Here is a 19,787-nt window from a genome sequence, read left to right as displayed (position 1 = left end):
TGGCAGGCCAAGCTTCTTGCCATCGTAAAACACAAACAGTTGTTGGGTGCGTTTCAGAGATTGCATCTTGGACATGTATGCCCGTAGCACCCTGACCAGGCACAGGGAAAGCAAGTTTTCGTCCTCGCCAGATTGGGGCATTCTGTCCTCTGCTTGCACTATCTCCACCAACTGGTTAATGTGCTGAGAGGAAAGCACTTTAGGTAGAAAGGACAGGCTCCACAGCATGGACACGCCCATGTCCTCAGCCTTCCACCTCAAACAGTCCACACTTACAGAGAGGGCATGTAGCTCGCTTACACGCAAAGACACCCAGGAGAAAAGCAGTTTTTAGGGAGAGAGATTTCAAGTCAGACTGAGCTATCGACTCATATGGAGGCCTAGCCAGGGCCCTTGGGATCAGGGCCATGCAGAACCCGGGCTGGGTGTAGCCTCCGGACACCCTTCAGAAACTGCGACACAAGAGGATGACTGCTCAGCATGTGGTCATCCACCATGTCATGAGAAGTTTAAATGGAGGCCTGTCTTGCTAATGTCCAGATGGGACTGGAGAAAACAAAGGACAAGAGGGACAGGACAGGTAACTGGGTCTAGCTGTCTAGCGTCACACCAAGAGGAGAATAGTCTCCATCTGAGAGCATAAAGCGACTGAGTGGATGGGGCTCTCGCTATTCTAAGAGTCTCATGAATAGCCACAACTAGCTCCTGAGAGATAGACTTGTCATTGGCCATACCCACAGCTGAAGGGAAGCGGGGTTGGGGTGCCAAATCAGGCAGGAGGTATGGCCTGGTTGGAAGAGGCCAGAGTGACCCCCACACCAGTTGAAGAGCTCCAAGAACCAAGGTCTGCCTGGCCATCTCAGCGCTTCTGGTAGGACCCTGTGGTGTCGATGCTTTATCCGATGAAGAACCTGAAATCAGAGGCAACGGGGGGAAAGCGTACAACAACACTTTAGGCCACTCTTGAGACAGAGCATCCAGGCCAAGAGTGGCCCTTAGACCCCTCTGTTGAATTTATTATGGATTTATTATGGATAAATGAATAAACAATATCCCCATTTTAAATAGAATTGTATCTAGGTAAACTTATACTCTGTATGTTTAATAGACAATATGAGTTCATAAGAGGAAATTGTGTGACAGGAGAAAGGAGTAATAAAATGTTAAAGAACACCATTCCAACTGGGCAGGAACAAATGGGTTGTGGACTGTGTAAACACATAAGGTCGTTAGCCTATGGTTGACCCAACCTGAAACTTAGCTCTGGGGTTTTTAGATTAGGCAGCGAGTGTATTCCTAGGGTTTCTGTTAAATAAAACTGTCAGTTCAGTGATGATCGGTAATGTTGAGGGGTCAAAAGTTATCTGGGAGTGTGTTAGTAAGTTAGAATGAACTTTTCACCTTTGTCCTGTCGAGAGGAGGGGGTTCGGTTAAGGCAGTGAAATGACGTCATGATCTGTATTTAAACTGATGCATGTGTTTGAGTGGTAGCGCGCTCCGAGAATAAATTCTATTACCTATTATTTAAAGACTGGTCTGCGTCTATTTTATGTAAACAAGAAATTTTACAAATTCTCATAAAATAGATTAAGGGCTTTCAATTGATGAAAGCACATTGTCATAATTAAATTATACTAACACCCTCAGAGAGCATGGAGTCACACGGTACATATAAAACCAAGGAGGTACTGAATGGAAAAATAGACCAACCGACTATATGAATAGTGCTGTTAGTCCCGTGAGGGAGCTAACTAAATTAACCCACTGACAGGAAAGTTAGGGAGTGAACGTTATTTATAATAAGGGTTACATGGAGAAAATCAGACCTCTTAAATTAAAATGTCCCTCCCTTCAGCAAAATATATTTTACCTAAACCCTCCCAGAACGCTTGAAAGAAAACAAGTGACCCTCCTGCCCTTATACCCCAAATAATAATTCAAACATAGAGTGGGTAGCAGTGAACATGTGTAACGTTTACCCTTACTTCTTGGTCAGACCAGAGCCTTAGATATGCAGTTTTAGAAACTGCTCTTGGATCTGTAAGTATTATATGACAAAGCAGGAATTTTGATAGCACACAGGGTTGTGGGCCAGAAGGTTGTGGGTTCGCAGACCAACGTAGACAAGAGTAGGGGTGGAGAGATCCCTTTCATAATAAAATCATTGCATGCATGAATCTATCATTGTATTTGCAGGTCTAAGAAAAAAATTGCCTTTTATAAACATTTCATGCAATTCTACGTCATTTTACATATTAGCAGAAGATTTTTTTAATACCACACAAATTACCGAAATTACAGGCTCAGAATGGACAGGGAGATAGGCCTATGGGTTCATCTTATCATATTTCTCCGATGCCAAATCAGTGTGTCTTGTTTGCAATGAAAATGTCGATGTTTGCAAATAATTAAATCTGAAATGTCATTAGGAATCTGAGCATGGTACTTTCAAAAGTTAGACCTACCTACTCAGAGATATGTAAGCTTTAAAGCTACAATATGTAACTTTTTGGACGACCCGACCAAATTCACATAGAAATGTGGGTTATAGAAACAGTATGTCCTTCTCATTGAAAGCAAGTCTAAGAAGCGGTAGATCTGTTATATGTGGCTATTTCTACAGTTCCTGTGCTTACATTTCATTTTGCGTCTTTTACTTTCAGTTTTGCACACCAGCTTCAAACAGCTGAAAATACAATATTTCTGCTTATGGAAAATATATTTCACAGGGATTCTCTCCACAATGACTGCTTGTTATGTCACATAAACTGAAATTAGGAAAACTATTAGAATTTTGGCAACCAGGAAATGGCATAGCCATTTCTGCATAGTGCAACTTTAACTGCTGGGTACCCTTCTTCCATGGCATAACCTAAGCCTTGCATTCTTATGTTTGTATTATTTTGCGAAGTTGATTGTAGGTGGACTTGATTCATCAGCCCTGGCAAAGTGTTCCCATTTTGAACAATTTCATGTGTCCGAAGTTGGAACTCCTAACTGCCTACCCGGCAGGCCTAGAGAGCAAATCAAGTGCATCTTAAGTTCTACCGCTGGCCAATCAGATAGATCAGATCACCGTGTTTGGAGTTTCCTAGAGACAAAGACAGTAAAAATAAGCCTCGAACGCACAGCAAAGTTGATACTGTGAGAATTCAAAACTTAAAACTATGACTATAGAGAGACTCAACGAATACAGCAAAGAGCGCTGTTTTTATGAGTAAGGTCATGTTTAAATTGTTATTCAGCGCTGTCAACATTTTTATAATCCATAAAATGCGCCTATTCCAGGACTGCAGCTGCAATGAATGAGTATAGCAAAGTGGGAACAACTTGTGTTGTTATATTAGCGGCTTTATATATATATATATATATATAAATAATGCAGTGCGACTTTCGCCATCAGTTGTGTTCTCGTTTCTCAGCGGAGGGAGTGAGAGAGGAGGGACGGTGAGTTGAGAGGCAGTCTCATCTCTGCCCCCTCCCTCAGACTGATCATCACATGCAGGCCATCAGTCCAGTAAAAAAAATGTATTATGTTCACTCAGCTGGGCCTCACAAGTAATACAACATATTACCTATTACCATTGTGATCATACACCATTTTTATTTTCAAATATAATTTCAAAATGGTCGAGAAGAACTACATCTTCAGAGTAATTCAAGCAAAGCCAGTATGCGGTGATAATGTATTGGGCCTATAGCTTACTGCAGAAACCTCAATGCTACAGAACTGTTTCTAATTGGTTAATGTTGCAACGGCTTACGTTTTATAGTCATATTTTTTAAATATGAATGGTAGATCTAGACTTGCTTTTTGACAAAGAAAGTGATCTTGACACAGAAAAGGTTGGTGACCACTGCTTTATATAATCGGATCCGTTTTATTTTCTTCTAAATCTTAAGCTAACAAGGGGTAGGCCTGTGATTTTAGCCAATTTCTTCTTTAAAAAAAGAATTAGGCCTATGGCATACCATCTCATACCCGCTTAATACGGGTCTTGGTTTTAACTTAACACCTTCACTGACACGGAGGTAGGCTATTTAAAGAGTGGTATAAAGTACTTAGGTAAAAAATACTTTTAATACTTTTAAGTACAACTTAAACAAGTCGTTTTTTGGGGTATCTGTACTTTACTTTACTATTTATATTTTTGACTACTTTTACCTCACTACATTCCTAAAGAAAATTATGTACTTTTACTCCATACATTTTCCCTGACACCCACAAGTACACAAGTTACAATTTGAATGCATAGCAGTACAGGACAAAGGTCAATTTCACACACTTCAAGAGAACGACCCTGGTCATCCCTATAGCATTTACTTTTACTTTGTACTTTTACTCAAGTATTTATTTATTTTATTTTATTTTACCTTTATTTTACTAGGCAAGTCAGTTAAGAACAAATTCTTATTTTCAATGACTGGCCTAGGAACAGTGGGTTAACTGCCTGTTTTTACACGCTTCAGCACTCGGCTGTCCTGTTCTGTAAATGTGTGTGGCCTACCACTTCGCAGCTGCGCTGTTGTTGCTCCTGGACTTTTCCAGTTCACAATAAAAGCACTTACAGTTGACCAGGCAGCTCTAGCAAAGTGTGGTTGAAATAGCCAAATCCACTCATTTGAAGGGGTGTCTACATAATCCCTCCCCTGGTTAGCCACTATTGGCTTCAAAAGCCAAACCTAACTCAATGTTTTCGAATTAATATCCTGTAATATTGCACCTATCTGTGTGGTGCGCACATTTGTCTATGACCCCGTGTGTAGCCAGTTGATGTGATAAACGTTGTGGGTTGAAAACCTTCTCAATTAAATGTAAACTGCAAAGTTGGATTACCTGGTAGTAGTATATCATGAGTAAGTATATTATTTGTATCTACTATTTGTTATTTGCTAACTTTGCCATGAAATGAGCAGCAGCGGTACAGAACCATTGCTAGACCAGCGTGGAGAGAGAACTCGATCCTTTGGAATACGGCGATACTAGCGCTTATTTCAGAGAGCGCTCCGTAAACCACGTCCCAGTGTTGCACTGGGACGTGTTTTGATATGAGGGAAAGCATCTAATTTTAGTATAGGTCCGCCATGGTTCTGTGTAGCCCAGTTATGCTAATATATTTGAGATCATTTCGTTTTTGACTTAATCAGTAAATTATATTTGAGTAGTAAACAAGGAAACAACAACGTTGCATACCAGAGAGGGGCATACTAGAGGTGGGTATAATTTACTACCTACATTATTGGGATTATCTGGTTACAACCAGTAGCTAGGTTTCCATCCAATTGGTGACAGATTTTCATGCGAATATTCTAAAATCTCGTTGCTGATAAAAACCAGTGCATGATGACATATTGCACACAAAATTTCATTTTTCGCATAAGTTTTCATGTACCAAATAAAAATCTAAAGTTCATTGTGTTTCCATCGCATTTTCAACTCTACCGAAAGTTTTGTCACAAAAACTGTTGCATTAAATAGCAAATCAGTAGCGGTGCGTGGAGAAGCGAAGCCAGAAACACACAGCCATATTACAACCTACTGTATGTGTTGTGATAATTGTGTTGTTTGCTCTATAACCTGTTAGTTCATATCCCTTGCCACCGTGATATATAGGTCCAAAGCCGAGGCAATAAGAAGACAGTTGCAGTATAAAACCAGAGAGCAACCTCTGTCCTGTAAAGTCCACAAAGCATATTGCATATAACAAACAGTTACTGTACATGACATGTCAAGCAAAGTTCATGCTTTTTACATTTCAGACCACTAAACAACTATTGATTTAGAACCACAGAGAGTTACAGCAAGTCGCAAAGAAAACAGGAGCTGCCTCCACTATTTCAGCACCATTTCAACTTAAACATTTCAACATAATCAAATCACCTATGCTTAGTCTTAGACAGTGACAACTAAAATATACCAAACACTACTTCAACAATCAACATAAGCTAAATATGATGTGGCTGTCCATTGTCCTGATTCATGTGTGTGTGTGTGTGTGTGTGTGTGTGTGTGTGTGTGTGTGTGTGTGTGTGTGTGTGTGTGTGTGTGTGTGTGTGTGTGTGTGTGTGTGTGTGTGTGTGTGTGTGTGTGTGTGTGTGTGTGTGTGTGTGGCTACATATTGAACATCTATCCTCTCAGGCCAGGGGCACAATATATTAATTTATGGTTGGATCAGAATAGCTGTTATAATCATTGGCCAGTGTGTATAATTAAGTAAAACCACAGGTCCAAATCCCTCTCTCCATCCATGGCTAATTTAGGAAAGGGCCCATTTTAGCTAGCTCGAAACCGGAGGACAATGACCCAACGAGATGCACAGTGAGTTTCTGCCAATAACGTATGCTCTTGATGTGATGTGATTAGAGTGATGCCAAATCTAAACTGCTTTACCTTGACACTTTTTTTTGGTGCGCCAGGACCATTCATAGTTGAGCTCACTCAGTTTAGCTCAATGCTGATTGGCTATTATTTTTTACTATCTAGGGAGGCCAAATGCTGCTGGCTTCTCTTGCATTCAATGCTATGGGCAGCAACAATGTCATACTCTTTTGGACCAGGCAGCATCAGATAAATGGCCTACACATGCTTGCTTGGATGCTTTCTCCGGTGAGATACATTCAGCCTCTTGCGAATTGAAGGAAAATGATGAAACACTGAGAGATGAAAGATCAATTATAATTGACACAAGTTGTTGCAGTAGTAGTTAAGACAATGGATCTAGAGCTGTACAGGTTCATTGTGGACTTTCAAGTAACAGTCGGGTAGCAGGTAGAGGTGAGCCAGGTAAGATTGGGCCAGGCACTTCCAGGTGTCAGGCCAGGGTGTCCTCAGTCCCCCCAGAAAGGGAAACAGAGAAAGAGAAAAGATGAGGAGGGTTAGGACCATGGCTAAGACCATAGTACACCACATGCACTGGGGGTAGAGAATAATCAATAGTGTTGCTGTGGACACTGAATAATCTGACTAACACACACACCTCATTGTGATACTGTAAACCTACTTATGTTACTTTTCTGAGTCAATTCAGGTTGCATTCAATGTCCTGCGTTTGTGTAAACCATGGCAGCCAGCATTGTAAATAGAGAGGTGTGCAGAAAGATGATCAGCCTCTGTGTCTGTCGATCCTTCCCCTTAATTTATTTTTCATGCCAGCCAGGTCCAAGTTTTCAAAGAAACACCATTTATTTAAATCTTCAGTTGAGTAAAATAAGGTGTCTATTGCTTCAAACCTTGTTTTCACATCTTGTTACCTCGTAAATAACTATCAACCATGGATAGCAACAAGAATAATAAGGTGAGTCCATGTCAGTGTAACGGGTGTGAAACCGCTAGCGCGCCCGAGTATGGGCGAGGGGACGGTCTAAAGTTATACTGTTACATCAGCCAGGCCCATATTTTTAAAGAAACACGATTCATTTAAATCTCTAGTTGAGTAAAATAAGTAGTTTTGTTCTGGTCACAAAATAATCCCAAAGATTATGGTAAACTGCGCCACACTCAGGCAGAAAAAAAGAATGTTCTATTCTCAGCCAGGCCCGTCTTTTCAAAGAAAACACAATTGAATTATACCACTATTTGAGCAAAATAATTAGTTTTGTTGTGATCACAAGAAATCCTAACACAAGTAAAGAGCAAAAAAATCTGAACGTTCAACAAGATCTCACACTCAATTCCTGCAAATATGTACAAAAAGTATTTCATCAGATTTTGTGCGTTTCTGTACGTTGTTGTGCGACTTTATTCGTAGGAAAATACATTTTTGGTGGGCAAACTTCTGAACAATATTTTTATTCAACGTTGCCTTTTTTGTGTCCCGCGTTTTTTATTTTATTTAACAAGGCAAATCAGATAAGAACTCATTCGTATTTACAACGACAACCTACCGGGAACAGTGGGTTAACTGCCTTGTTCAGGGGCAGAACGACAGATTTGTACCTTGTCAGCTCAGAGTTGATATAGCAACCTTTCGGTTACTGGCCCAACACTCTAACCTCTAGGCTACTTGCCGCCCCATATATTTATGTATAGTTTTTTTAGACGTGTTAACAACCCAATATTGTTAATCAACCAAGTTGTCACCGAAATAATTATAATATAATAGTAGCTTTACGTAGTTTTTTATTTTATTAATGCAAATACTGTTTTCTATGCTTGTTTTTGCTTGATACTTTGGGATACTGGTGCACTTGTTGTCAGAAAGGCCCCTTTTCCCTGTAGGTAACAATAGGCCTACACGATTTTCTTCATAACGCATTCCATGTTCCTTGTGAGCATTACACATTACACAATTTTCGTCTAAATTAATTTTATACAAGGCTATGTCGAATTTTACGGGGGTTGCCAGATTGGAGAAAAATACAGATTTGTTGTTGTTTGTATTGGTATCGATGAAGTTATTTGATTGGGTAATGGGGACACATTTTTTTTATGGGAAATTATAATTATAATATATGCCAAAGTATAAACGAAAAACAACCATAGAAAAGGCCATTGTCATTAATTAAAATAAAAACGTAAGGCTACTATTATATTACAAGTCTTTCGGTGACAACCTGGTTGATTAATATAGTTTTTTATTAAACTAAATGTGGGACATAAAAAAGGCAGTGTAGAACACCATTGCCTAAAATGCATTGCTCCAATAACTTTCAAAAGAATGTTCCGAAGTTTTCCCCCAAAACGTGTATTTTTCTATGAATTAAGTCGCACAAGAATGTGTGACTTTTCCTACAAATTAAACCACACAAAAACGCACAAAATATGATTAAATACTTATTATAAATGCATATTGTCACATAACATGACGCTGGAGAGACGAAGCAGAGAGAGTAAAACATTTCATATAGAACAGACATGGAACGAGACAGCAACAGCGTCAGCACACGGGTAATACAGACAAAAACAATTGTTGCAGCAGCAGGGAACAGAGCAAGGGAACTGACAAATATAGGGGAGGAAATAAACAGGTGATGAATGAGTCCAGGTGAATCCAATATTGCTGATGCGCGTGATGAGGGAAGGCAGGTGTGCGAATTAGATGGTAGGAGTGCGTGATGCGGGGCAGCGCCAGGGGGAGAAGAGCGGGAGCAGACGTGACACATATTTGCACGAATTGAGTGTGATATTGTGTAGCCTATAGATAGCGCACATAAAAATGACTTTTGCTGAACAAATAAAAAATGAGTTAAATAGGTTTCCATCCCATTTTTAACTCTAGGCCTACTGATGCCCCAGCGTAGCCTAGTGGTTAGAGCGTTGGACTAGTAACCGGAAGGTTGCGAGTTCAAACCCCCACGCTGATAAGGTACAAATCTGTCGTTCTGCCCCTGAACAGGCAGTTAAACCCACTGTTCCCAGGCCGTCATTGAAAATAAGAATATGTTCTTAACTGACTTGCCTGGTTAAATAAAGGTAAAATAAAAAATTAAAAATGCTCACTCTGGTATTGTCACTTGCGTTTTAGTCAACAGCTCGCTGATAGTGCTGGTAAAGCCTTACATGATGAGATTATTATGGACAAAAGTGCGAGATTATTTTCATTTGTCAAATGGCCGCTAAGCATCTATCATTATGTCACCAGAAAAATACCCTAGATATTTACTGAAAGGACCATCAAGCTCATTACCATGCACATTCACCACCTTGTGAAGTTCATCATCATTTATTTCATCCGTAGCCTAATAAACTGCATGCATTCCCATGATGTTGTGACATTTTTTATCCAACATGTACTTTACTCACATAAAAAGGTTGGATGGAAACCTGGTTAAAGGAAAACTCCACCCAAAAACGATCTTTTGGCATTTATTTCATTAGTCAATTGTTGATATAGTCCCAACATGTTTTGCATGTTCGCAATCAAGTTTTCAAGATATATAACTTTCAAAATACAGAAATACAGCAAGTAGGAGGCTGGAATTATAATTTGGACAAATCTGTGCATGCCTACAGGAGACTTTTAACCTAAGTAACCTTATCAGATTAAAACATTGTGACTGGTTGTGTTTATGCCACATATAAAAGGTAATACAGTTTAGATGTTCAATTCTAAATATTTAGGCTAAAGGCTATTGAAGCGTTAGGTTCAAGGTGCACAAGGAATAGCGGCCACAGAACATGTGGCCACATTATTATAGGACGACTTGGGATAATGATGAGTGCATCTCAGGATGAGAAGTAAAAATACAGCCAGACTGGGCTGCTACTGTACCTTTGTAGACCTTATAAACTGCAGAGAGTAGACTTACAACTGATCCAAATGGAATTAAACATTCAAATCACAAGGCTTTTCGTTGTTATTCAAATTACATTTTCACTGCAGCCTAGAGTAGAATGTTTTACTCACTTGTAAACAATAATGCAGGTATTCATTGCATGAAGACACAATCAATAGGGGAGCTTTTTGAGGTGGATGTCTCGTCTTCACTGTTCTTTCATGTGCTGTTCTGGACCTGTTAGTTGTTTAGCACCCCCTAGTGGCAGTTGAATTTAAGCGGCCTATGATTTACCTGCTTGTGTCATGTGACAAGAAGCAGTTTCAGAAGGGAAGCAATGTGTAAGATGTGCAAGTGTGACAGAGTAGTTACAATCCTTCAACATCCTTATTTATAAGCTTTGTATGACGTAATGTCTGAATCACCCCTACTCCAGCTATGCTCTTGACCCAGAAGACTTGCGTCCCCCCTCCTCCACCAGGCAAGTTCGGGGAAGTAGAACTCTACACGCAAGAGTGGAAGCATCCACTGGCTAAAGTTGGCTAGCTATTTCCAGACATAAATTAGAGAACACCTCACTCTGACAATTTTACTCGCACTATCAGAGATGGTTAGGCAGTTTTCATGTTATCCAGAGCGTTAGTGACTGTAACTGTACAGCTGGCAACAATTTAATGACTTTTTTTTTTTTTTTACCGACGTTCACATATTCAACGGGTGTTGAGCGTTCGTAAATCCATCAATTATTCTGCGCTCTGGCAAACAGACGAGAGTGCTCTGAAATCGGAGTCCATTGAGAACTCACAACCACTACACCACTTAGCTAAGTATCTCGTGAATAATTAAGAAAATAAATGTTGGGTAATTAGTTATATTATAGTTACGTTACTGCCTGGCAAAAGTTCGATGTATTAGTAGCCAACTAACTAACATACTACTGTAATTCTATGCAGTTCGTAAGGATAGTGAAGCTAACAAATTGTCAGCCAACAACGTAACTTATTTGAAATGTCAACTTTATTAATTTGCTCAACATTTGTCATAATTAGTTAAAGCAATATTTTACGTAATTTACTTCAAATCTGAAAACGTTGTGAAGCCACGCCCATTTTCTGCAGAATTTCATTTATGGGCCCTAAAAGCACGGAAATCGTGTCCACTGCTTTTATACTTGGTAATTTGGCGAATTTAGTACGACATTCTGGAACTTTTGGCATACTAACTGTATCCATACTATGACCAATACGCATACCATATACTCAATTTACGTTGAGTGGAAAAACATAGTAAGAGAAGTACCAAAACACTGATATAAGGGAGGCACATGCAAGCAGATGAGGAAATTTGGCGAGGGTGGAAGAAATTAGAAATGTCTTAAAAAATGGAAGGTAAATCAGGAGGCCAGATCTGGTGGGACCATTCTAGTAGATTAGGGGGCCGATAGACATGTGAATGACAGGCACATCTCCGATATAAAGTGTATATTTCTCAAAGTTACCGGGATGTCGTTACCAGTACACTCGTAGGAACCTAAGTATTACAAAACTTATATTCGATCAAATAAGCCACACCTAGCAAATAAATCATTACATTTTTTTGTTAACCAAATTCGACACTGTCATTGACCTCCATACAAGAACTTCTCACTTGATGAGAGAAAAAACGCCACCTGATGGAGAAGATCGATTTTGGGCCCAGCTCTCCCCTTCCTCTCTGACCAATGCAAGGAAAAACGGTAAAGGCATCGCGCCTCCCCAATCCTTACATAGCGGAGGTGAAAGTTCAGCAGTGCGCCTTGTAAAATGGCGGCTGAATTGACCAGAGAGTGGAGCGATGAACAGCTAAAAAGTGATGATCTACCCAAAAAAGACATTATTAAGTTCATTCAGGACAATGCTGCCCATTCGGTATGTTTTATGTTTGATCCATCCATCCATTGGTGTGACAGCGCTCACTGAAATGCCATTGCTTACTTTTAGAGCGCACGCATGGTGAGATCAGTTTACCTCCGCATTGGCGAACCGCTTCCAATTTAGCTTGACGCTAGCTTGTTAGCCTAGCATGTACTAGTTCAGCGTTGTATGCAGGTCTTTACTAGCTAGGATCATTCATTGTGCTTATCATGCCGTGTCAAGTTCACATGGATAAGGCTAAATATTTTAAGTTAAACGTTTTCCAGCCTTTGGGCCTATGTGAAGTATATATTTTTGTGGCAACGGGGAGGCAGCTACGCATGAAAGTGTTTGTTGCCAGATTTTGAAAATAATGCAGGTGCACAAAATGACTTAAGTTGTCATTCATTCCGTTCATGGCAAAACTACTACTCTCTTCTGACGTCGTGACTTCTCTCTTCCAGTTTCTTGCAGAACACAAGCTGATGGGAAATATCAAGAATGTTGCAAAAACGGCAAAGAAGGAGCAACTAATTATTGCATATAACGATTTGTTTGAGAGCAAGGTAGGGTGGAACACATGAATGGATTCAATGTGATAGCTACTTGCAAAAGCAAATGACACAAGGTTTCAAATTTAAATAATGAATACCTGTAATGTATTATTTTGTTTGTCCAACCAACAGAGATTTTTAGGTTCAGAACCCATTGAAGATGTGACGGAGCATGTGAAAAATGTGAAGATCGACGACAAGCCCAAAGAAGTTGTGGAAGTCGTTGATGAGGTATGTACACAACCCATATTTGAAAAATGTTTGATTAAGCACTTTCCACTGAAATAAGCATCAGGATAAAAGTCCTGTATTTTGCATTTAAGTTTAACTAGTCTACAATTTACTGCTCCACTATATTCAGTTTGTCAGAATTGTACTGTCTAATGGTCACTTATGTATTGCAATTCCCAGGGTCCTCCTAAATTCTTCAAGTCTGTGCTGAAGAAAGGTGACAAGACTAACTTCCCTAAGAAGGGAGACAATGTGAGCTGTTGGTACACTGGCTCCCTGGTTGATGGCACAGTGTTCGACACAAACATCCCTGCAAGTATGTTTTCTTCTCATACTTCTGTCGCACTCACTCAAACGCATGCATTCTCTTACTATCTCTGATACACAACTTCATCCTCTTGGTCTCTCTCGCACACACATATTGTCACTGTCACTTTATCTCAATGACCTTTCTCTCAGTAATACCAATAGTGATTCTACTGTTCCCTATGTCCTCCCCTCTGCAGCTGCCAGAAAGAAGAAACAGAGTAAGCCACTGAGCTTCAAAGTTGGCCTGGGCCGGGTCATCAAAGGGGTAAGACATAGAGATACTGTATTATATTAGTAACATATTGATTTATATGGCTAAAGGTGCTCTTTCATCAATAAGCAATAATTCTGATTTCCTTGTGGGTTTTGAAGAATCCAAGTTAAATGGAAAGCAACAGTTTTCACTGTCTTATGAGAAATGGTTGTTTCCACAGTGGGATGAAGGTATCTTAACGATGAGCAAAGGCGAGACAGCCAAACTGGAGATTGAACCAGAATGGGCCTACGGGAAGAAAGGACTTCCTGATTCAAAGTATCCTTTACATTTTAACATCATGTGAACCATGAGCTAATTTTTAATTAGGAGATGGCAGAAAGTAAATGAATTAAATGAAATGAAATGAAAGTGACCCCTCCTGGCTTTAATGGTATGTTTTACACCACCAATGGTGGTCAGGTAGATTGCCAAGCCTCAGCATAGTAGTCTCCTGTACAATGGCTCTAGCATAGCCTTGTTGGTACTCATTGAATTTGAGCCAGATTTATAACTACTTACTCTTAGTTGTAACACTTAAATGAATGTCTCTCATTGAATCGATATGCAAACGTTTCCTGTGTGCTTCCCTTTAACTCTCCCACCACCAGAATCCCACCAAACGCAAAGCTGATCTTCGAGGTCGAGCTGGTGGCCGTTGATTAATGGCAGAAACCTACCCAGCATGCCCTTCTCTCCGTGGACGGGGAAAACATGGTAGTCACTAGATGGCTATGCTCGAAAGGACAGAAGTGGTTGTAACATTGAAGGAGTCTGTGATATGTCTTAATTTACATTTAATTGGATGCTTTGGGATTTTGGCAATAAGGCCATTTATCTACTTCCCCAGAGTCAGATTAACTTTTGGAGACCCTTTTTTTTGTTTTTGTCAGTGTCCAGTATGTAGGAAGTTAAATATAGCAGTGGCTCAAGAAACTAACTAGTTTTGGCACAATGACTGGAATTCTATGGGCATCTACTAGAATGTGTTTAACACTAGTTAGCATTGGCTCATGAAACTACATATAACTTTCATTTATTTTTTTATTTCACCTTTATTTAACTAGGTAGGCTAGTTGAGAACAAGTTCTCATTTGCAACTGCGACCTGGCCAAGATAAAGCAAAGCGGTTCGACACAACAGCGTTAGACATGGCATAAACAAACATTCAATCAATAATACAGTAGAAAAATCTATATACAGCATGTGCAAATGAGGTAGGATAAGAGGTAAGGCAATAAATAGGCCATGGTGGCAAAGTAATTACAATATAGCAATTAAACACTGGAATGGTAGGATGACTGGACACTGAGTCATAAAAGTGGTATCCACCAGTTTATCTGATTCATTGCCAGAATCCCAAAGTAACCCTTAAGGTTAGTCTGGTTATTTTGTCTTTTTCTGCTTAAGTCAAGTCCTTTTATCATTGTCTGAAGCAGGAACAGACCAGGGTTATTTGTGGTGAGTTGAGAAGGTGCCATGCTTCTGTCCTTTCAAGCATGGCAAGATGGTGATGACCGGACAACACTGTACAGATGGGGCATCCTGCCTGACAGTTACACACCGCAGAGGAAAGCCTTCCTGTTTATTCTTGTTCTTTTGCATGAATGTCCTTTTTTAAAGATTAATAAACCAATTTTGGAGACTAAATTGACACGTACATCAGGTCTTGTTTATTGGGTGCTTTCAGTGTTTTTGAATGGTCTAGAAAACTGGGCAGTAGTGAATGGTTTGGAAGTAAGTTCCTGCTCTTGAAATCAGACATGCATGTCTGTTCTAATCAGAACCAGTCCTCCCAGCCATCTAAAAGGGGTTCTAAACACCCACCTGAAGGTGTGTAGTACATCACAAACTGCACCGGTTGTGTTGAACCATTAGACAACCTTTAAGTCGGTTCCACTTCCATTTCTTTCCCCTCAAATCAAGGGCCAACTTAGTACAAAATGGCTGCATTTAGACATTTTGTTCCACCAATCTTTTTCAGAGCTGATCTACATTGGTCAAAATACCAGTTAGTGAAAACATATATGAATTGGGCTGCCTGTCAACGCAGCCGAGGTGAGTGCCATTATCGGATAGTCGAATAAAAAAAATGAGCTGGCACACAGAATTATTTTATGTAGAGGTGCTGACTAACGGCGAATAAGCTATAAAAAATAGTCGCGCACTCCAGAAACCCCCACTGATTTATTGGGTAAATCAATGTTTCGGCATTACTGCCTTCTTCGGGGAAATGTCATGAATGCTTGAACCAGGTTATGTAGACACCAGTGCAACCAATGATAAGTGAGGGGTGCGTCAAAGTTAATTAGAATGAATTTAGTGAAACTGTTCTCTGAACACAAATTAAAGCGATCCTGAAAAAGCACTGGCATTTTCTGCAATCACACTAAGAAAATCGCACACCTCTTCAAGGAACCCCCACTGCTGGTCTATAAGTGGTCGCAATATTGGACATAGCTTGGTGAGATCTGACATGCACCCTGAGCCACTCTTGACACCCATTCCAAACGGAAATTACAAATGTGGCTCATGCGCAGTGCAATAGCACTATAAAAACAGCCTTCAGACACCCACATACAGGTCGGAAAATCCGTTAGGATTATCATCTCATGCAAGACCAAGGGTGAAATCTATCTCATCACCTGTTCATGTTACACAGGGTGAACATTACAGTTTAACCTGAGAAATAGGAAACAAATGTGAAACTGAATTAAACAATGGTGACGCTAATATTATGTACAATATTCAATGTTTCCACATAACCTAATATATTCAACATGCCATAAACTATTGTTTTACAGCTTCACTCATTACTAATTAACTTAATGACACACCCCTCACTATTGTCATTGGTTGCACAAATTGTCGACATAACCTGGTTCAAGTATTCAAGACATTACCCTGAAGAAGGCAGTGATGCTGAAACATTGGTGATTGACCCAATTTATATATGGAGTGTGTGACTATTTATAGCCATTATCAGGTAGAACAGAAAACCAGCAGAACTGCAGACTCAGATTCAAAAACCCCTGAACAAGAAAGTATCAAATAATTTGTCTATGTTGTCCAAACAATAGTTTCTAATAGGCATTTTAATAATATAATTTACTTATCTCAAATTCATAAACACCCAAGACATGAGATCTTTATTTAGTCCAAGGCAAATCTTTATTCTGTACAGGAGGAAAACCTTTCAGCGTTCTCTTGAAGGGGGGGGGTTCTTAGGAGTTGGCGTTGGGGCCCTTCTTCTTGCCGAAGGTGGGCACAACATTGACGAAGCGCCTGTTGTACTGGATGCGACGCTTGGCACGACCAGTCTTCTTCTTCTTCTTCTCCTGCTTGTCAACCTGGAGTGATAGAGGGACAGTGCTATGGTCCATACTATGCAGAAATACATTATTTAGCAGACACTAATCCAGGCACTATAACGAGTTTGAATCAACTGACACAAAACCAACTACCATAGTGTCATAAAGAGTACGTTTAAAAAATATCAGAAATTATCTGCTGACCTTGGGTGTCTGTCCCCGCACTTTACCGGCACGGGCCAGGGAGCCGTGGACCTTTCCTGGTGGGGAGAGAAAGCAAAGAGATTATCCCAAGTGAACATACAGCAATGGAAATGACAATAAGAGACCTTCACAGAGCATTCATTAGTTAACTGCTGATCTTGAATGGAGTTGTACAGTGCAGTGTTACATTACATTACAGCCTTATTCTAAAATGTATACCCCCCCTCAACAAATCTACACACATAACATAATACCCCATAATGACAAAGCAACAACAGATTTTCAAAAATGTTTGCCAATGTGTTAAAAACAAAACCAATTTAATATCACATTTACTTAAGTATTCAGACCCTTTACTCAGTACTTTGTTGAAGCAACTTTGGCAGCGATTACAGCCTCGATTCTTCTTGGGTATGACGATACAAGCGTGGCACACCTGTATTTCGGTTGTCAGGTTGGATGGGAAGCGTCGCTGCACAGCTATTTTCAGGTCTCTCCAGAGATATTTAATCGGGTTCAAGTCCGGGCCCCTCAAGGACATTCAGAGACTTGTCCTGAAGCCACTCCTGCGTTGTCTTGGCTGTGTGCTTAGGGTCATTGTCCTGTTGGAAGGTGAACCTATGTCCCAGTCTGAGGTCCTGAGCGCTCTGGAACAGGTTTTCATCAAGGATCTCTCTGCACTTCACTCTGTCCAGCTTTCCCTCAATCCTGACTAGTCTTCCAGTCCCCGCCGCTGTAAAACATCTCAGCATGATGCAGCCACCACCATTTTTCACCGTAGGGATGGTGCCAGGTTTCCTCCAGACGTGACACTTGGCATTCAGACCAAAGAGTTCAATCTTGGTGTCATCACAATTTGTAAGTCGCTCTGGATAAGAGCGTCTGCTAAATGACTTAAATGTAATGTAAATGTCATCAGACCAGCTAATATTGTTTCTCATGGTGAGTCCTTAGGTACCTTTTGGCAAACTCCAAGCAGGCTGTCCTTTGCTAAGGAGTGGCTTCCGCCTGGCCACTCTACCATAAAGGCCTGATTGGTGGAGTGTTGCAGAGATGGTTGACCTTCTGGAAGATTCTCCCATCTCCAGAGTAACTCTGGAGCTTTGTCAGTGTGACCATCAGGTTCTTGGTCACCTCCCTGACCAACACCCTTCTCCCCCGAATGCTCAGTTTGGCCGGGCTGACAGCTCTAGGAAGTGTCTGTATATTTATGTAAATTAGGCATGTTTTTATTATTTTAAAATGTCTAAAAAACAGTTTTTGCTCTGTCATTATAGGGTACTGTGTGTAGAAAGAGGAAACATGTATTTAATCCATTTTAGAATAAGGCTGTGACATAAGAAAATATGAAAAAGTTTGAGGGTTCCAACCCTATTTCTTTCAAAAATCCAATCCTCTCATAGCTGTGATTTTATTCAATGGAGGAAGGATACATTTTCAAAGTATTCAAATCAGGACACATATTGAGATCATGTACAGGACTTCATAGACCATTGTAGCAAGCTGTATTTGATTCTCCATCATTTTAGTCTTATCCAAAGCCACTTACAAGAGCAATTAGGGCTTACGTGCCTTGCTCAAGGGCACGTCGGCAGATTTCACTTAGACAGCTTGGGGATTTGAACCAGCAACCTTTTGGTTACTGGCCCAGTGCTCTTAACCGCTAGGATAGCTGCTGCCCGAGTACTGACCTCCCAGAAGTCGGCCAGCCACTTCCAAGGTGCAGTACTCAGAGATGCCACAGTCCACCAGAGAGGAGGAGTCCTCCAAGGGGGAACTGTCCAGCAATAGTACCTGGTCCTCCACTAGGAGACCCTCCAGAGTCTGGACATGGAGCTGAAACAACCCAACAGACACACTTACTGGTTTGCTCCAGACATGGATACATCCAAACCATTTACATGCATGTGACAAATCCAGACAATGTAACAAGACCAGGTGGAACTGTAGACTCAAGACAGTACACCAATTACACCACAATGATCATTGCTTTATCCAAGCTTAGCCTCTCACCTTTATTTCTCTGACGGTCTCCTGTCCGGTCACCTCAAGGGTGTGAGTGTTCTGGGCACGCAAGAAGAGCTGCATCTTGATGCTGTGGATAGGAAGAGATGGTTTGTTAGCTTTTAGTAGGAGAACAGTTGGCAGCAAACTGGGTGTCATTGGTCCACATGTGACTTGAATCCGCTCTAAAAAAGCAACTACGACTGCGCTAGGGATGACTACGCATTGACATATGCAGGCAATATATTTGCAAATCAGCAACACGAGGATGTATTATAGTTACGACCTTAACGAATAGCTAGCTACACATCCATGGACGTTTGATTAGCTAGTCAGCTACATAACTAAACGTGCTAGCCACATGGTGCACGCGGTTCCGTAAAAACGATAAGATTTGATAAATAGAAGGCAATATAATAAATAATTATTCGTCGTGGATGGTGAAGTACTTATTCAGAGCTTATAGATAGTCTCGAATGGGTATAATATGCTATATTTTAAATCAATTTGCACAGGCCTTACCTCGGTTGATGCTAGCAGTTCAACACTGCAAAAAAAAAAGGGCTTTCGGAGCGTAGGCGGTGCGCATGTTTCAACGTGTGACGTACATAAGGCTGAGGGCACTACCATAAAAATCATATGAATAAAATAGACTTTCCTATGATTTTGTATACAAATATCATTGTAAATGTTTGCCTGTCATACAGAAACATGTAATAATATGATACATCCTGCTGTTTCAACAGAATCAGCTGTTTAGCTCTGGGCCACATCTTATACCGTGCCATGAGTATCTACATGATTGGTTACATAT

General features: G+C 40.4%; 2 protein-coding genes across 3 annotated transcripts; one reads left to right on the top strand and one right to left on the bottom strand.

Moving 5' to 3' along the window:
• The first annotated feature begins 10,949 nt into the window (after positions 1 to 10,949).
• LOC118371781 (peptidyl-prolyl cis-trans isomerase FKBP3-like) lies at positions 10,950 to 15,114 on the top strand. Of its 2 annotated transcripts, none has more exons than XM_035757374.2 (7): positions 10,950 to 11,950; positions 12,572 to 12,673; positions 12,794 to 12,892; positions 13,073 to 13,208; positions 13,399 to 13,466; positions 13,636 to 13,733; positions 14,066 to 15,114. In XM_035757374.2, exons 1-7 carry the CDS (start codon positions 11,936 to 11,938, stop codon positions 14,118 to 14,120), a joined length of 573 nt encoding a protein of 190 aa, XP_035613267.1. In that variant the 5' UTR covers positions 10,950 to 11,935; the 3' UTR covers positions 14,121 to 15,114. The 2 variants fall into 2 exon arrangements, with proteins under 2 accessions (XP_035613267.1, XP_035613266.1); XM_035757373.1 differs by having other exon boundaries at positions 11,921 to 12,122.
• Positions 15,115 to 16,602: 1,488 nt separating this feature from the next.
• On the bottom strand, positions 16,603 to 19,623 carry LOC118371782 (FAU ubiquitin-like and ribosomal protein S30). The gene is made up of 5 exons (XM_035757375.2): positions 19,496 to 19,623; positions 18,983 to 19,064; positions 18,661 to 18,805; positions 16,970 to 17,025; positions 16,603 to 16,804 (listed from the first exon to the last, which is right to left on the bottom strand). Exons 2-5 carry the CDS (start codon positions 19,055 to 19,057, stop codon positions 16,679 to 16,681), a joined length of 402 nt encoding a protein of 133 aa, XP_035613268.1. The 5' UTR covers positions 19,058 to 19,064; positions 19,496 to 19,623; the 3' UTR covers positions 16,603 to 16,678.
• Positions 19,624 to 19,787: the final 164 nt, after the last annotated feature.

The sequence above is a fragment of the Oncorhynchus keta genome, chromosome 8 (assembly GCF_023373465.1).
Source record: "Oncorhynchus keta strain PuntledgeMale-10-30-2019 chromosome 8, Oket_V2, whole genome shotgun sequence".
NCBI classification, from domain to species: domain Eukaryota; kingdom Metazoa; phylum Chordata; class Actinopteri; order Salmoniformes; family Salmonidae; genus Oncorhynchus; species Oncorhynchus keta.
The sequence above is the reverse complement of the archived record's forward strand: the minus strand, read 5'-3'. Positions and strand labels throughout refer to the sequence as shown.